This window comes from Juglans regia, chromosome 1 (assembly GCF_001411555.2).
Source record: "Juglans regia cultivar Chandler chromosome 1, Walnut 2.0, whole genome shotgun sequence".
Classification (NCBI taxonomy): domain Eukaryota; kingdom Viridiplantae; phylum Streptophyta; class Magnoliopsida; order Fagales; family Juglandaceae; genus Juglans; species Juglans regia.
Window position 1 is genome coordinate 18,376,758 of NC_049901.1, and position 19,645 is coordinate 18,396,402.

Genomic DNA, 19,645 nt, shown 5'->3' on the forward strand with positions numbered 1-19,645 from the left:
GTTCAAGACCGTATCTCTTTAGCTGCTCAGGTACTCAAAGTTAAATATTTCCCAAAGGTTGATTTCAATCAAGCTAAACTAGGAAGAAATCCTTCATACATATGGAAAGTTTATTGGCAACAAAACCTCTACTGGAAGAAGGCTTGATATGGAGAATAGGAATGGTGAAACAACAAGAATTTGGTATGACGAGCTCCTTCAAGCCTCATAGGAGCTCGTCATAGTGCAATCTGGTTCCTCAATGCAGATGCTAAGGTGGAAGCTCTAATAGTGACGTCGGATGATTCGGCGTCAAATAGACTCTGATACAAAACAATGGAACCAGACCTTACAGAAGGACATTTTCTCGGATGAGGAAGTAGAAATCATTAGGACCATTCCCATCAACCCCTGCAATAGGCCATATAAGCTAATTTCGAGAATCACTTTCAATGGCCTATTTTCAGTTAAGAGCGTTTATCATCTCCAAGGCGAGTTGCAAGAAAGTGCTAAAGTCGATCCTCCAGTAGCAAACCAAATAAGGAAGTATGGATTAAGATCGACATCTGGTTATCCCAAATGTAGGTAAGACTTTCATGTGGAGAGCCTGCTTAAATGTCATTCCCACAAAATCCAACTAGGCCTACTCATTCGGGCCAGATTTGTTTTTCAGTCTGATCCGAAACCCGGTTATCAGGGTTTCGATTACGGGTCCCGACCTCACGTCCTGACTGTGCATGGCATGCACAGTGCAGGTGCACCCTACAGCACACCAAGAGGCTCGCAGCAACCCGATTGACTAGCCCTCGCCGCCTAGGACCAAACGCGGCACGCCTAACAGGCGCATGCCGCCAAACGCACGAGAAGCTCATGGCAGCCTGCCATGAGCCCGCTGGACTTGCCGACAGCCACCATTAGGACCAACGATGTCCTCTGTCCCCATTGGGAGGGCCCCCGGCCACCCCCACGAAGGCGGGGCCCATGTAACACGTGCACTGGTGGACATAACCAAAGCTACACAGCTTAGCCCAACCCTGGCACACCAAGGGCATCGGCGGCCACCATGTGGACCGTAGGCTTTGCTTGTCCCTAACTGAGTGTCCACGTGAGTGAAGACTGCACGACGGGCAACAGGTCAACAAGGCACCGATCTGGAGGGATGAAGGGATCATCCCTCCAACCACTAGGGGGACCTAAGACAACCACCAGTGGCCACCATTAGGGTCACCAGTTCACCAGTGGTCTTTGTTTCCGGTGGAGCCTCCCCCTTCACAAAGCTGCGACATTCACTAGAGTACACGCATCTAGGATGCGCATCGTGTAGAGGCTAACGGTGGCTGTCGACAAACCATTAAGGCTGCCGGCATGCTGCCTCTCAATGACAGAGAACTTCAACGAGACCTTTCCCACAGGCCATGGACTTCCTAGCCATGTATTACCGTGTGTTGCTCGGCCAAGGTACATCTTGACTCGCCTAGTACACAGCCAAAGAGTCTCAACCCACCCAGTGCACGATCAGAGGAGTCTCGACTCGCCCAGTGCATGGTCAAAGGAGTTTCGAATCTCCCAGTGCACGACAGAGGAGTCCCGACTCACCTATGCACGACCAGAGGAGTCCCAGACTCGCCCAACCACCATCCAGACTCGGCCACATGGCTACGTGCTGCATATTTAGGTGTGACAAGGTGTATTTTTAGGTGCAAACAACCACCTCAGCCACTCACCCGCCACAGACAGCCACCATCTCGACCCAAGCTTTAAGTTGCTCAAACACGACCTCCTTGAACTCAGTGTTTATACGGCCACACGACTCCACGGCAATAGGGCTTGGGCACAAAGACCCTTGGCATGAAGTCACACGGTTTAAAGCGATAAAAAGGCATACAACTCAGCCACACACACAAAAAAAAAAAAAAAAAGGAAGAAGGAAAGAAGGAGAACGAGGAAGAAAATAAACAGCAACCAATACTGGGCAATTTTCAGTCAAACGGAAATTGTCTATAGAAGCTAAAAAAACTCAGTTTGTCTTTCTAAATTTATGTGAATTCCATTTGCAAAACTGGATCCTGTAGTGCGAGACACTGGATATAAAGCCCCCACACAGGCACCGCCTAGACAACTTAGCATGTCCTCATCGGGATGGTCTTCTTGGCATTAACACTCATGCGGGCACCCCGGGCCTCCGTTTTCGTTGAAACACAGCTGCTCATTAAGCCCCGCCGACACACCTCAAACCTTCGTCGCACTCCTACTAGACAAATCAAGTTCGTAATCTCATACTTGTGATTGGTAATTATCCATGCTAACCGGCTTGGCTTCTGTAGCATGGTCAAAGCGTCCCAACTACTTATCTCCCTCACTTTTACGAGGGTCAAATAGGCAAGTCCAGTCTGATTGTACTGCTTGACCTCCTAAGATTACAAGACTTAGGGCGAGTCCAGTCTAAATGTACTACTCAGCCCCACTCGCGACGACTAGGGCCAACGAGGCAAGTGCAATCTAAATCTACTGCTTGACCTCCTCTAAAGATTACAAGACTTAGGGCGAGTCTAGTCTAAATGTACTGCTTAGCCCGCCCTCACAACGGCGAGGGCCAACGAGGCGAGTCCAGTCTGAATGTATTGCTCGACTTCCTCTAAAGTTTACAAGATTTAGGGAAAGTCAAGTCTAAATATACTGCTCGGCCCCCCTCATAATGGCAAGGGCCAACGAGGCGAGTGCAGTCTAAATGTACCCCTCGCGACAGCAAGGGTCAATGAGGTGAGTCCAATCTAAATGTACTACTCGACCCCCCCTCACGACAATGAGGGCCAACGAGGCGAGCCCAGTCTAAATGTATTACTTCACCTCCTCTAAAGATTACAAGATTTAGATCGAGTCCAGTCTAAATGTACCACTTAACCTCCCTCACGGCGACAAGGCGAGTCCAGTCATACGAACTACTTGACCTCCCTCATGCGAAAGAAGCAGGTCTAGTCTTTTGGCTGCTCGGCTTATCACAATTTTCATAACAAATCAACAGGCAGGAAAGATAAGGGACTGCCTAGCCTCCTAGGCGCTTGAATAGATGAGCAAGTCACTTGACTAACCGGTCCGGTTTGGTCCGGTTTTGGACAAAATTTGGGATCGGGCCGGTATGCACCGGTTTGGCAGTTTTAAGAATCGATTCCGCATCGGTTACCCCCTAAACCGATACTTCCGGTTTTACCAATTCCAGTCCAATTTTTTGATTTTATTATACTATATTATATATTATATTATATAATACTATAGTGATAATATATTGTAGTATATTATAATATATGTATTGTAGTAAATCTGGAGTTGCCAGGTTTGTCCCACCTAATTACTTCAGTGGTCGGAAATAATGAGGAAAGATGCTTGAGGGTACCTCCAACTGATAAGGAGATTCACGAGGTATTGCTCTCTATCCCGAAGGATTCAAGTCCGGAGCCAGATGGTTTCAATTTTCTATTTTATTTGTCATGTTGGGAGATAGTGCGCATGGATGTTAGAAAGGCAGTAGCTGATTTTTTTTCAAGGTATGGAGTTGCCGAGATTTTATACTTCATCATTTATTGTTCTAATTCCCAAAGTAAAGGACCCTTCAAGTTTTGATAAATTTCGGCCCATTAGTTTGTGCAATGTGATCTATAAGGTTTTTGCTAAGCTCATTATGAATAGATTAGCACAAGTGTTGGACAGTATGATTTCACCAGAGCAGGGAGCGTTCGTTAAGGGTCCGAGTATTTTTCAGAACATTTCTCTCACTCAGGAAATGCTGAAATTATTACATCGAAATGCTCGGGGTGGTAATGTGTTTATGAAAATTGATATGTATAAGGCATATGATAGGGTCAATTTGAGTTTTTTGTTACACGTTTTGCACAGCTTTAATATCCCACCTGATTTTTGTGCTGTGATTAAAAATTGTGTTACAACGCCATGGTTTTCAATAATGTTGAATGGAACTTTCAAAGGTTTTTTCAAGTCTAAGAGAGGGCTTAGGCAAGGTGATCCACTCTCTTCGTATTTATTTATTATTATAGAGGAGGTCCTTTCTAAGATGATATAGGAAAAGGTGGCTGAAAAGAAAATCCAATTCTTATCCCATCCGGTACATTCCCCTGTGGTATCTCATTTGTTATATGCTGATGACATCGTTTTGTTTGCAAATGCTTCGAAAGGCACAATTAGATGTTTGATGAATGTTCTAAAACAATATGAGGGATGGACGGGTCAGAAAGTTAATTATGAGAAGTCGGCGATTTATTTTTCTAACAAGTTGTCTCAACAGCGAATTAGTGACATTCGGAGGGTGACTGGCTTTGTGCAAGGTGAGTTTCCTTGTAAATACCTGGGTGCACCAATTGTGGATGGTAGATTATCTGCTAGGCATTTAGATTATTTAGTAGTGAAAGTTGAAAATAAATTGGAATGATGGAAGAGTCGTTTATTGTCTGAAGGTCGAGGGCTCATTCTGTTGCGACATGTCCTTTCGAGTATGCCAATTCACCTTATGTCAATAGTTCAAGTGCCGAAATGAGTAATCAAGAGGCTAGAGAGTTTATTCTCATCATTTTTCTGGGGAGAAAAAAATGAAGAAGGTAAAAGAAGGTGGAAGACGTGGAATACAATGATTGTTCCACTAGAGGAAGGAGAAATTGGCATTAGGAAGTTGGGGGAAATTCAACGCTCTTTATTTCACAAATTTGGGTGGCAGCTATTGACACAAAATAGTTTATGGTCGAATTTTTTTTGAACTGAGTATGTAAAGAATAAGCAGCTAAGTCTGTGTTTGGGGAGTTTTTTAGGTTCCAGTTTTTGGCAGAAAGTTGTGGAGGGGATTCCTTTTATCCTAGAAAATTCTAAGTAGAAGGTGAATGAGGGTGACGTATCTTTCTGGTATGAAAAATTTTTAGATGATGGTCCTTTATATGACCTTGTGCACTAGATAGAATTTCCTGAGATCAGAATTAGAGAGATGTTGATTAATGATATCTAGGATATTGAAAAGTTGCAAGATATGGTCGGTCCTCAATTGGTGACAAGGATTATGGAAACTATTGGCAACTTGAATAATAAGAAGGATGTGTTAATTTGGCTTCCAGATAAGAGGGGTTCTTTCTCTGCAAAGTAGGCATGGGATATCCTTCGAGTTAAATCTCTTAGGAATGATTGGTTTCGATGGGTTTGGAATAATCTACTTCCAAAAACAATGTCTTTGTGCATGTGGAAGGCAATGTTCGGGTGTCTTGGTGTGGATGAAAAAATTAAAAAGGTTGGAGTAGCGCTAGCTTCTTGTTGCAACTGTTGTAACAGGGGTCAAGTTGAAGATTTAGACCATGTTCTGGGAAGCGGCCAGTTTGCAAGATCTGTGTGGTGCAAGGTCTCGGCTGAAGTGAATATTCCTTTTGACCCACAGCAACTGTGGCGTGATAGGGTTCGTGCTTGGTTCAATAGAGCATCACGGCAATCTCAGGTAGGTACTTTAATGGGTCTTATTCCTATAATTGTAACTTGGAGGTTGTGGAAAAGGAGATCTAATGCTCGGATGGAGGGAAAACATGAGAATTTGGGAGTAGTTTGGTGGTCAGTGAAATTCTGGGCTCGGAATGTAGCTGAGAAAATAGAAAATGTAAAAAAGCTTTCTAAGAGGGATATGGATGTTTTAAACAAGATGGATATTAAAATTGTGGAAACGTATAGAAGAAGGTCACGTATTGTTCGCTGGTCTGTGCCTAGTCCAGGAAGATTTAAATTGAATGTTGATGGCTGTAGCATTGGTAATCTTGGAGAAAGTGGTAGCAGTGTTAGAAGGATTGAGATTATGCAAACAGCTGGGTTTTAGTAAAATTGATATTGAATGTGATTCTTTGGTGGTTATAAACTGGATTGCCGATAAGAAGTGTAATGTTTGGTACCTCTGGGATTTTTGGGACAAATTAGTGGCTCTGTTAGAGGAATTTGATTTTTCTATTAGTCATTGTTTTAGAGAAGCTAATAGTGTTGTGGATTTGCTGGCGAAATCGGGGGCTCGATGAGTGAATAATGTTGTTCGGTGTGTTGGTCATTTGGATATAGAAATTAGGGGTTTGTACAGATTGGATAAGGTGGGTATGGCTTATATACGGGTTTAGTCTGGATTAGTAGGCGGCGTGGTGGTATTCTTTGTTTTTGATTTATTTATTGGTTGAAATAAGTTGGTTTTGTTTTTGGTTACTTGGGTTTTGGTTTTTTTGAATATTGTAACCCCCAAGTTTATAAGTTGTAGCTATGGTTTTCCTCCGTCAAAGGTGAGGAGTTATTAATAAACTTAGGACGGAGCCACTGTGTGTGGGGCTACCGGCTCTTTTTAAAAAAAAAAATTATAATATATAATTGTATTATAGACTACAGTGATATAAGATTTTAAAATTTATTATTATATGAATTAGTAATTTATCATATAATACAAAACTATTTTAAATATAATTATATATTACATATAAAAATTATATACAATATAAAAAATTATAATATATATATGAACCAGTCTGGTTCTGTTCGATCCGGTTTTAGAAAAAGAAAAATTGAAACTGAATCGATTTTGACTAGTTTAAAAAAAATAAAATCGGTGCCGAACCGAACCAAACTCTGTACTGGTTCGGTCAGGTCCAGTCCCATTTATCGGTTCACCGATTTTTTTTACACCCCTACCGACCAGCCTCGCGTGCATAGAAGCCGAGCTCTTTGCTTGCACCTTACGCGATCGAGCACATCTCACGCCCAAAGCCGAGCTCCCCATTTGCACCTTACGCGGTCGAGCACATCTCTCATCCAAAGTTAAGCTCCATGCTCGCACCTTACGTGGTCGAGCCCATCTCCCTCCCAAAGCCGAGTTTCGTGCTTGCACCTTAAGCTGTTAAGCCCATCTCCAGTCATAGCCGAGCTCCGTGCTCGCACCTTACGCAGTTGAGCCTATCTCCCGCCTAATTTTGCTCTTGGAAGTCTTTACTTCCTAACGCAAGCGGAAAGCAAGGGATCCACTCCCAAAATTTATTTTGTTACGGAGATCTGCATTTTTGTTGTATATTTTATCTTAAAGATTCTCAATGTCTCTTTTGGAACAAATTCCTCTTAAGAATTGCGGGCAACTGAAAATGATAAAATATCATAGGCCCATACTGGGTTTCCAAGCCCAGCACAATATGAGGGACTCATTAGGAAGGAAGGATGGGACAAAGAGCTAAGGAAAGAAAAGAGTACCAAGAGGAAAAGTGGAGATGAGACATAAATGAGAGAAGATGAGACATAAAGCGAGGGAGGAGCAGAGGATAAAGAGGGCTTCTACTAAATGACTAAAGGGGACTTCGACTTCTTGGACTTCTTCTTTGGCTTCAGCTTCTTCAACCTCACGAGAGGGACTCCAGCGACAAGATCTCAACCAAAAGACATAGCTTATATCTCCATCGTACAACAAGGATGAGAGATCATGAGAGACTGTAAAACAATCATTTTATTGTAGATCCTCCCTTCCCCAAAACCCCCCGTATATGTAGGCTTTACGCTAAACCACGTAAATCTGTTTGTCCTCGTCTCTTATTTTCTCTGCATAAATTTACTGTTCACTGCTATGGATGAACGCAATGCACACCATACAGTCACACCAAACCATCGTCAAGGGCTCCATATGGCATCGATCGAGGCCTGAATAGTCTAAGTGGGCTGGGAATAACTCTTTCTTCCCTTTCAGCCTGTTGCACTATTTTTAGGTATTAACAAAATCCTTAAAAGACTTGACTACCAGTAAGGCTATCAAAACTCTGAACAGTTGCTTGTTTGGCTACAAGGAAAGCTATACCAATAATGCCTTGGCTATATCTGCTATAACTGGTTTGGTGATGGTGCCCTTCTGCATACAAGCTGCCACTTGTGGTTGCCCAGTGAGAAATATGCTCTTCCAGTTGCATCAAAATTCACTTCTATAGTATCTCTGGCTGCTTGTCCCATACAAACTCACCCTGTTTTCTTCCCAAGTCAAGATGACCTTTTTAGAAAAATTTATTATATACTTTGGGAGTATGGAGGATGTGTTACTCTCGTACTATCATAAGATGCCATGTAATTAAAATTATTTTATGCAAGCAATAACTTTAATTGACATGACATCTTATGATATAATAGAAATTCCACGTATCCTATAAATAATTCTAAAAGGGACTAGACAAATTTTCTTGAAGTGTAACCATAAGAAAAGGTTTACAATTTAAAAATAAATAATAATAATAATAATAAGGAAAAGAAACAATAAAGCCACTAACACATTAATGTTTCGAAACTGCAGTAGTGCCTATATTCTCATAACAACTTCACAGACTCACAGTTGTCTTCTTTATACATATCCTAATCGTGGGTTGGATGCTTGGATTTGGTACGACCTTGAAGAAAATTTCTTCATACCTGTCTTGATGCCATAAACCACTGAATGAAAAGCTTCTACAGTTTCTTTTGTTAGTGATAAATACAGGCATATATAGAAACAGGCTCATAGATTTTGATAATATATCTTTGTCCAATCCTCTACATCAATTAGTATTATGATAACAATTTCCCAGGACATAATCCACCGAAAATACATATAAAGCAGTTGAGGAACAACCTGTCATTGCCATACCCATATGCTCTTGGTGATATGTACACCAACTCCAAAAACCAAACCATAAAACAACAATAATTTCATTCTAATGGGTTTGTCGTGTTTGTAATTCTACCTTTATATATATAATTCCTAGCTCGATCAGGTGCCCATATTCCGATCATTTCTCAGTTACAAACTTTCTTTCACTCTGCGTTCCACCATTGCTCTCCAATTTCTGCTTATTACCCAGAAAATGGCAATGCTAAGAACATTGATGAGCTTGGCTATTTCAGGCATGCTCATCAAATTAGCCATGGCAGCAAGTTACACAGTCGGAGGCCAAAACGGTGGGTGGGATACAACCACCAACCTGCAAACATGGGCATCATCCCAATCATTTTTAGTTGGAGATAACCTAAGTAAGTAACGTACACCTTTAAATGAATCACCTTCTATTTCACCAACGATCTGTTTATGCATTGTGGACTTCATCGTGCCTGCATGTTTTCAAATTGACATCATTCAGCTTTTAATGACTTATATGTTCACAGTTTTTCAGTATGCACCAAACCATGATGTGGTTGAGGTTTCAAAGGCGGACTATGACTCCTGCCAGGCAAATAACCCAATTCAGTCCTACAATGGTGGCACCACAACCATCCCACTTTCTTCTCCGGGCAGTAGATACTTCATCTGTGGAACAATAGGACATTGCAGCCAAGGAATGAAGGTGGAAATAGACACTCTTGCAGCATCAGCTCCAACAACCGCATCTCCTCCAGCAATCCCACCGGCTTCCTCGGTGACTCTGGTTCCTAATCCAGCTCCAGAAAGTTCTACTTCCTCACCAGTACCAGTACCAGCACCAGAATCAACTTCCCCGCAGCTGCTTACTCCATCACCATCTGACTCACCTTTGGGTAGTCCTGCCTCATCCTCTATTATTCCTTCAACTGAATCCACTCGAACCTCTTCAAGTGGATCTTCAACTGAACCACCTCCCCCATCAGCAGCACACAAAGATAGTTTCCTTGTCATCATGACAATGGGGTTAAGCCTTTTTGTAATGATGATGCTTCAGGCATACTAAGCATCTGATTAGTTTTATGTACGTGATGAATGTGGATGGGTTATTTCTGTAAGCTACCTGATGCATTTGGTAAACAAGTTCATGATCGTAAAAGCATTTAATACCATGTCATTGACAAATTTCTGATTCAGAATAGCATCAACCAACCTTCGAATAAGCACGTGATGAATCAAGTTGGCTTTCTTTTCCGCTTATCCAAAGAACATAGCCTTCCTCTAATCTTCTTTCTGCAAAGCCCTCTACAAATTCACTTTCTGCAAAGAAATTGATTTTTTTTTTTTTTTTGGCTGAACCACTAAATCCTGCCAAATAGATACTAATGCACAGTTGCTGATGGGTAATGGAGTAGTTAAAATATTCCAAACTAGTGGGAAAAATACAATATATATTAATCTCAGGCGGCTCTACCTTCTACAGTTGGAAACCAATCCCGGACCCAACCCCAACAGACAGGCTAAAAGATGACCAACTACAGTACCATTGGATTCACTAATAACCCCACACTCAACAAGTTCCAACCTCCGCAAGCTTGGCAATTAGATTCTTTACAAGCTGTAGAAGATTTTGACAATGCAAAAGATCCCACTCCATAATTTTCCTTAATGGCGTAGTGGAAACGATTAGAAGTTCAATAGTTGCCCCAAACAGAAAAAAGAAAATAAAAGGAAGAGTTGTGTCTTCCAAGCCGAGGCAATTTGCCACAGAAAATTGGTTCTTTCCCCACGTTTATTCAAAATCAAATCATCCCTTCCTCTTACAATTGCCATCAAATATATGTGAAACTTAACAAGGAAATCAAACGACTGAAAAGGAAAAAACATTCAACAGTATTGGTGACAAAAGTATTGAAACGTTCCATCTGTTATATTGAGGATAAAAGTCAAATTCAAATTAAAACAGAACACTACAAGCCACAGCTTCAGAAAAGTCAAATTCAAATTAAAACAGAACACTACAAGCCACAGCTTCAGATTGATACAAATCTGTTCTGTTCATTAGCATTGTGATATAATTTTTGAATTTCATAGCTTATGTATAGGAGGAAGTTGTTATCTACATGTATATTTAAACAGTCGTATACTCTGTAATTTATGTGCAACGCAGAAATATTTTATACATTCTATTTCTTTGCCTTTGAAGTTTTACATGGTATCATCCGCCAGTAAGACTAACGTCTAACCGATCCACTCCAAGATGCCTGCGTCTAGCCTTCCCACCTTCAACCCATCTTCCTCCATTAACATTACTAAACTCACACGTCTAAACTTCCCAACATGGAAAGCCACCATGTTACCCTACCTCAAAGGCCAAAAGGTCTTCGGCTATATTGATGGCAAAATCCAACAGCCAGCCAAAACCATTACTGCATCTGATGGTTCTACAACTCCCAACCCATCCTTTGATATATGGGAAACTCAAGATAATCTTATCCTTAGCTGCCTCAACTCTTCTCTTACAGATGAGGTATTGGCCCAGGTTGCCCACCACAGCACCTCTGCTGAAGTTTGGACAGCTCTAAATTCTGCCTTTGCATCCCAATCTCATGCTAAAGCTGTCCATGTTCGATCTCAACTCTCTACTTTGCGGAAAGGGAGTCAATCTGCAACTGATTATTTCATGACGATCAAACGTCTCACGGATGAATTGGCCATTGCTGGTCAAGCACTGAAATGTGATGATATTATCACATATTTACTTGCTGGACTTGGTCCAGAATTTGATTCTCTTGTTTCCATGGTTACTCACCGTGACAGTACTCCTACCTTGGAGGATATCTATTCCATGCTCTTGACGTGCGAGGCTCGCATCCAGCATAATAATCAGGCTCTCTCCATAGCCACGGCTTCGGCAAATGTTGCCACACGGCAACCATCTTTTTCAGGAGGACGTAGTCGTGGCCACCCATCAGCTTCTCGAGGTAGGGGGCGTAATCACTTTACTAGCAACCGTGGAAATGGTCGCAGTGGCAGCAATTTCTGCTGTCAATTATGTGAGAAGCCTGGTCACACGGCCTCTCGTTGCTGGAAACGATTTGATCCTCACTTTCTGACTCCACCACCTCGTTCAACACCTCAAGCAAACATAGCCTCGACCCAACCTCAGCAGCACGTGACTGAACAAGAGTGGCATCCCGACACTGGTGCCACACATCATTTGACCAATGACATAAGTAATCTAAATATCCGAAGTGATGATTTTTGCGGCACTGATCAAATTCAAATTGGTGATGGTACAGGTTTGCAAATCACTCATACTGGAACTGCCTCTTTATCAAATTCATCTTCATCATTTATTCTTGATAAAATTTTAGTAGTGCCCCAAATTACTAAAAATCTACTATCTGTTCATAAATTTACTGAAGATAATCATGTCTACTTTGAGTTTCACAGTTCTTTTTTTCTGATTAAGGATTACTCGGGGAACGTCCTACATAAAGGATCTGTGTCCAATGGCCTTTACTGCTTCTCTCCCTCTCTTCAACGCTATTTTTCCTCTTCTTTTGTTGGTGCTAAGATCTCTGTTGCAGACTAGCATCGTCGTCTTGGTCATGCCTCGTATGTTACTGTTCGACATGTGCTTGGCAATAATAAATTACCTGTTGGTTCCAATAAGAGACAAAATGTTTGTCCTGAGTGTGAGATGGCTAAAAGCCACAATTTACCTTTTTCTCCTTCCATTCATTCTGTTTTAAAACCTCTTGAATTAATTTGCTCCGATGTCTGGGGAACCAGCTCGGTTGTTTCTAGTTATGGATCTCGTTATTATGTTTGTTTTTTGGATGCATTTACTAAATTCGTTTGGGTATTCCCTTTAAAATTAAAATCTGATGTTGAAACCATTTTTATTCAATTTCAAAACTATGTTGAACGACATTTTGATTTAAAAATCAAGGCTATTCAAACCGATTGGGGGGGTGAATATCGACGTTTAAATACTTATTTCAAAACCTGTGGAATAAAACATCGTTTAGCTTGCCCTTACACACATGAACAAATGGGTTCCGTTGAACGTCGCCATCGTCAAATTGTTGAAATGGGCTTAGCTTTACTCGCTCACTCAAATTTACCAAAACCTTATTGGGAAGACGCTTTTTTAACTGCAACTTATATTATTAATCGTCTTCCTTCAAAAGCCCTTAACAACAAATCACCTTTTGAAATGGCATATCATCAAAAACCCAACTACTTATTCATGCGTGTTTTTGGATCCGCTTGTTGGCCCAATTTATGTACTTATAATAAACATAAAATTGATTTTCGTTCTAAAACTTGTATTTTTCTTGGTTACAGTCTCTCACACCAAGGATACAAATGTTTTGATTTAGCCACAGGAAAAATATATGTCTCTCGCCATGTCATTTTCGATGAGTCTTTATTTCCATATCAAAAAGAGAACTCCAACTCCACTCCTCCTGAACTAGAAATTTCTTTCTTACCACTCTCTATCTATCCCTTCAGTTCCCCAACTAACACTGCAGGTTCAATCATATCTTCACCTCACCAGTTGCCAAGTGATCACGCCGTTCTGCAAAATCCGACACATTTGGATATTTCTTCTACTTTGTTATGCTCAGATAATGCTCCAGTACCAGCAAGGGATATTCCACAAAATTCAAATATTGTTGGTGAAAATATCTCACGTGATACTCCACATATCACTCCGGCTATAAACCAGCGGCCCCGCATGCTTACACGATCTCAGACGAACTCCTTAAGGCCAAAAACACCTTATGTTGGTATGGCTCATTATCCATTGCTGGCTGCTTACTCATCATGCCTCCTCTCTTATAGAACCTACTTGTTTCACTGAGGCCTCTAAACAACAACACTGGTGTGAAGCCATGGACGTTGAGTTTAATGCTCTCGTCAAAAATGGAAATTGGGATCTTGTTCCACCCAAACAAAGCAATAATCTTGTTGGGAACAAATGGGTATTCCGCATTAAAAAACATGCAGATGGTAGTGTTGAACGTTTTAAAGCGAGACTTGTGGCGAAAGGGTATCATCAATAACAAGATGTTGACTACACGGAAACCTTTAGTCCCGTGGTTAAGCCCGGGACTATTCGGTTATTATTATCTATAGCTATTACAAAACAATGGAGTATTCGGCAAATTGACATCCAAAATGCTTTTCTTCATGGCCTCCTGCAGGAAGAAGTTTTTATGCAACAGTCTCAAGGGTATATTCACCCTGATTTTCTCAATCATGTTTGCCGTTTAAAGAAGAGTTTATATGGCCTTAAACAAGCTCCCCGAGCTTGGTTCTCTAGGCTAACTGAAAAATTGCAGCAAATGGGATTTATTGGTTCCAAAGCGGATACCTCTTTATTTACGCTTCATAACAATGACTTCTCTATTTTTATCCTCATCTATGTTGATGATATAATCATTACTGGGACCTCTTCCAATGAAATTGATAAATTTATTAAGGAACTCGGCGCTACCTTCCCAGTAAAAGATTTGGGCAATCTATCCTATTTTCTTGGTATTGAGGCTTTGTTTGTTGGCCATGATTTATTTTTGACTCAAAGAAAATATGTTGTTGACCTCTCACAACGAGTGAAAATGGATGAAGCAAAGCCTTGTTCGACGCCCATGAGTACAACCTGCATGTTATCTAAGTTTGATGGCCATGATTTTTCTGATCCTCAGCTTTATAGAAGCACGGTTGGTGCTTTACATTACTTGGGTTTCACTCGTCCTGATATCGCTTTCGTTGTTCACCGTGTTAGTAAATTCATGCACCACCCAAAGGACACTCATTGGCAGGCTGTCAAACGGATTCTTCGGTATCTTAAACTCACGGTAAGTTATGGACTTTATTTCACCAAAAATAATGATCACTCTCTTCAAAGCTTTAGTGATGCAGACTGGGCTGGAGATAGAGATGACAGACGTAGTGTGGGGGCATATTGCATTTTTCATGGATCCAATTTGATCAGTTGGAGCTGCAAACAACAACAAATTGTTGCTCGTAGCAGCACTGAATCCGAATATAAATCCCTCTCCAATACAGCAGCTGAGTTACATTGGCTTCAGTCGGTTTTACACGATTTGCGGCTTCCATTAGTATCCACTCCAAGGTTATGGTGTGATAACATTGGAGCTATTTATTTATCCTCTAATCCAGTTTTTCATGCTAGAACTAAACATATTGAAATTGATTTTCACTATGTTCAGGATCAAGTTTTAGCAAAAAAGCTTCAGGTTTCATTTCTATCAACTAAGGATCAGCTAGCAGATTTATTAACAAAACCACTATCTTCTGCTCGTTTCAAACTTTTGCGGGACAACCTTCATGTGCAAGACCTACCCATTCGGTTGAGGGGGCGTATTGGTGATAAACATCAACCTGACTGTAACAGAACACCATAAGCCACGGCAACAACTGATATGAAGAATCTTTCCAATTTTCAAGTTACTAATACTTCGGGCAATCCGTTCCATCTGTTATATTGAGGATAAAAGTCAAATTCAAATTAAAACAGAACACTACAAGCCACAGCTTCAGATTGATACGAATATGTTCTGTTCGTTAGCATTGTGATATAATTTTTGAATTTCATAGCTTATGTATAGGAGGAAGTTGTTATCTGCATGTATATTTAAACAGTCGTATACTCTGTAATTTATGTGCAACGCAGAAATATTTTATACATTCTATTTCTCTACCTTTGAAGTTTTACAAAAAGGAAACAACTGCAATATAAACTTGGAAACAAAATTTGATTGCGTCTACAGCTTGATAGTCGGTTTGTGCATCTCTGAAGTTTCCTTATTGGTGCCAAGAATAATTGAATCAAGGATCGGGTTCTGATATTGCCAAACTGATATCGCCCACGTCCTGCATCAATTCCTCCCCACTTAAAATCAAACTTGCCTCAAAGTTTGGCTCTTCCTTAGACTGTTCATCAGGTGGGTGATACTCAAATAAGTCAACAACATTGAACGTGGGAGAGATGGACACGTTCTCGGGGAGATCAACCACGTAAGCATTGTCACTAATTTTCTTCAAAATGCGACAAGGTCCATATTTCCTTTCTTGTAGCTTGCCATACGTACCTGCTGGAAAACGTCCCTTCCTCAAGTGGACCATCACCAAATCCCCTTCTTGAAACACCTTAGCTCGCCTATGTTTATCCGCAACTTGCTTATACTTCATATTGGCCCATTGTAAGTTGCTTTGCACTTCCGCTTGGACTTCATGGACCCTCTCTGCCAAGTTCTCAGTTGTCACACTCATCCCAGGAAATCTTGGAAGGGGAACTAAGTCAAGAGCATATTTTGGGGCCGTAATATAAACTACCTCAAAAGGGCTCTTTCCGATTGATATGTTCTTCATGCTGTTAAAGGCAATATCGACTTGTGGAAGATTCACATCCTATTGTTTCGGCTTATCACCTGACACGCAACGTAGCATATTTCCAAGCATTCTATTGGTCACCTCAATTTGGCCATCAGTTTGTGGGTGACATGTGCTGCTATACTTGAGAGTAGTCTCAAATTTCCTCCATAAGGTAATCCAAAAATGACTCAGAAATTTTATGTCCCCGTCGAAAGTGATGGTCTTTGGAACACCATGCAGGCAGACAACTTCTTTGAAAAACAATTGGCTACACTCAAGGCATCTGAGGTTTTTTTGCAAGGGATGAAATGAGCCATCTTTGAGAACCGGTCCACCACCACAAAAATGGAGTCAGCACCACGCTGAGTCCACAGTAGTCCAAGCACGAAATCCATGCTCAAATCCTCTCAAATATTCTGAGGAATAGGTAGAGGCGTGTACAATCCTGTATTCTGAGCTTGGCCTTTCTTCACTTGACAAATGGGGCAACGCTGTACAAATCTTCCCACATCCCTTCTCAGTTGAGGCCAAAAATAACGGTCAACTACCAGAGAAATAGTCTTGCCGCACCCAACATGGCACCCCAGTCCTCCCCCATGCAATTCAGGCATAACATGCTCACGTAGAGATGTCTTGGGGATGCAGAGTTGGTTTCCACGAAAGAGATACCCCTCTTGTATGTGGAAATCTGATTTTGGTTGTCCCAATGTGCACTACTTCCAGGCCTCGGCAAAATCCTCATCACCTTCATACATTTCTTTTAGTTGCTCAAACCTCGTTATCTCTGTTTTCATGGTCACCAATGCAGATGCTCGCCTACTGAGGGCGTCGGCCACTCTATTTTGTTGTCCCGATTTGTGCTTGAGGACCATTGTAAATTTTTACAAGAAGCTAATCCACCTAGCATGCATCCGATTCAAACTATTCTGTGTATTGATGAACTTCAAGGCGTGGTGGTCACTGTATAGAACAAATTCCCGCTGGATTAAATAATGCTCCCAATGCTTGAGAGATCTAATCATAGCATAAAACTCAAGCTCGTAAGTCGTCCACTTGCGCCTAGCTTCATTTAATTTTCACTAAAAAATTCCACAAGACGCCCTTCTTGACATAAAACTGCACCAATGCCAGTAACAGAAGCATCGTACTCAACTTCAAATAATTTGTCAAAACTAGGAAGGGCAAGCACAGGTGCAGTGGAAAATTTTTCCTTGATGTTGTTAAGGCTTTCTTCTTGCTCTTTTCCCCAAAAGAAACGCCCCTTCTTCATGCATTCCATAATGGGGGCTACCAACGAGCTGAAATTCCTTATGAATCAGTAGTAGAAAGTGGCCAAGCCATGAAAACTTCGGACTTAGGTCACTGTAGTGGGGGCCGGCCAGTCCCAAATTACACGAACCTTCTCCTCATCTACATGGATTCCTTCAGCACTCACCATAAACCCAAGGAATAATAGCTTGTTGCTCAGAAAGACACACTTTTTCAAGTTAATAAATAACTTGTTAAGAGAAAGTGTTGACAAAACTTCCCTGAGATGTTCCAAATGTTCACTCTCGCTGCGGCTATAGATGAGGATGTCATCTCAGTAGACCACCACAAACTTCCCAATGAACGGCTTGAGGGCTTGGTGCATAATGCGCATGAAGGTACTCGGCACATTCGAGAGGCCAAATGGCATGACTAGCCATTCATACAAGCCCTCTTGGTTTTTAAAGTCGTTTTCCACTCATCCCCCAGCCGGATTCGTATTTGATGGTATCCACTTCGTAAGTTAATTTTAGAAAAAATAATGGACCCTGAAAGCATATCCAATAAATCGGTTAATCTCGGAATGGGGAATCGGTATTTTATCGTGATTTTGTTAATGGCGCAACTATCCACGCACATCTGCCAACTCCCATCTTTCTTCAGAGTGATCAATGCAGGCACAGTACACGAACTCATGCTTTCTCTTATTAACCCTTTGTGAAAGAGGTCTTCGACTTGTTTTTGTAGGATTTCATGCTCACTGGGACTCATCCTGTAATGCGGCAGATTCGGCAAGCTCACTCCCGGGACCAAGTCAATGTGGTGTTGTATATCTTGCATGGGTGGCAACTCCTTGGGCAACTCAAATGGCATAAGATCAGAAAATTCTGTCAAAAGATATTGGACTTGAGGGGGTGTGTCGAGATGGTCACTCACTTCTTCTCCTTTCACCACTAGAGTCCAAATTTCCCTCGTCTCCTTAACCTCCTCCAAAAACTGACTCTCACATATAGTAAGTAGATTATTTTTTTCTTCAACTCGTTGGGAGCTAGTGGCCTTGTCTTCGGTGGGCATTAAAACAATCTTCCTATCTCGCCACCAAAAAGAATACAAGTTGTCCCTCCCTTTGTAGGTAGCATCCACATCAAATTGCCATGGCCTTCCGAGAAGGATATGACAAGCATCCATCTCCACCACGCCGCATAAACCCTCGTCTTGGTAGTATTTTCCAATCGAGAAAGTAACACGGCAAACATTACTAATCCGAGTTTCTGCTCCTTTTCGGATCCAGCTAATTTTGTAAGGACGTGGGTGTTTTTCAGTCTTCAATTCCAGCGCATTAACGAGGGCTTTAGAGACTATATTCTCGCAACTTCCATTGTTGATAATAACGTTACACACCTTGTTTTTGATAGTGCATTGTGTCTTAAAATGAAGTGCCGTTGATTTTTCTCTTCCACCTTCGGAGCAAGGAGAAGCCGTTGTATGACATAGTTGATAGGCTCCCCTTCATCGCCTTCCACAAATTCCTCTACCTTGCCCTCTTCACTACTATCAAATTCTCTTGGTTCATCATCTCCTTCTTCAATCATGTGGATTGAACAGCGTGTGAGGCATTCATTGGACTTATGTCCTTGTTGGTTGCACCTGAAGTAGTTTCCAGTCATTGGGCGAGCATACGGGTTATTACTTCCTCCTTCCTTATGCACAGGGGCTTCGAATGTTGACTACTGCTCTCTCCTCTTTGAAATTTACTCTGTGGTGGTGGTCGTGCTTCCATAGACTGTTGTGGCGAGGTGTAAGGTTTCTATTGTGGTGTCTGGTTCGGCATCCTTGGTCAGCCAGTTGCATCTCAATCTTCATGGCCAAATTTACCGCTTCTGCGAGAGACCACGCAGTGTGCAGAGACACTTTGTCTTGTATAGCAACATGCAAGCCTCCCATGTACCTTGCGATTTGCTGCCCTTTCGTTTCTGACAAATTATTGCAAGCATTAAGTTGATAAAATTCTTCCGTGTACTCGTGCACTGTCCTTGCCCCCTGTTTGCAATTTTGGTATTGCTGATAAAGGATCTGCTCATAGTCCGGAGGAAGAAATCTTGCCCTCATTAGACGCTTCATCTTGGGCCATATGCGCACTGGTTGCTTACCTTGCCTCCTTCGGTTATTTTGCATTTGTTCCCACCAAGCCCAAGCACCACCACATAGTTTATAGGCGACTAGCTTCACCTGTTGTGCTGAATTTGCATATAATCAAAGAAATTTTCTACCTCGAGCATCCAGTCAAGAAAACTTTCAACGTGAAAGTGCCCATTAAAACAAGGCAGATCAATTTTGATTCTGAAATTGCTGTTGTTATCC

The 19,645-nt window shown here is 41.6% G+C and overlaps 2 protein-coding genes across 2 annotated transcripts; one reads left to right on the forward strand and one right to left on the reverse strand.

Annotated features, from left to right (window-relative positions):
• Positions 1-8,852: 8,852 nt before the first annotated feature.
• On the forward strand, positions 8,853-9,689 carry LOC109019688 (uclacyanin 1-like). The gene is made up of 2 exons (XM_019002038.1): positions 8,853-9,018; positions 9,151-9,689. The coding sequence occupies exons 1-2, from the start codon at positions 8,853-8,855 to the stop codon at positions 9,687-9,689; spliced, it is 705 nt and encodes a 234-aa protein (XP_018857583.1).
• Positions 9,690-15,490: 5,801 nt separating this feature from the next.
• On the reverse strand, positions 15,491-16,033 carry LOC118348456. Its single transcript, XM_035690087.1, has one exon. The coding sequence runs from the start codon at positions 16,031-16,033 to the stop codon at positions 15,491-15,493; it is 543 nt and encodes a 180-aa protein (XP_035545980.1).
• Positions 16,034-19,645: the final 3,612 nt, after the last annotated feature.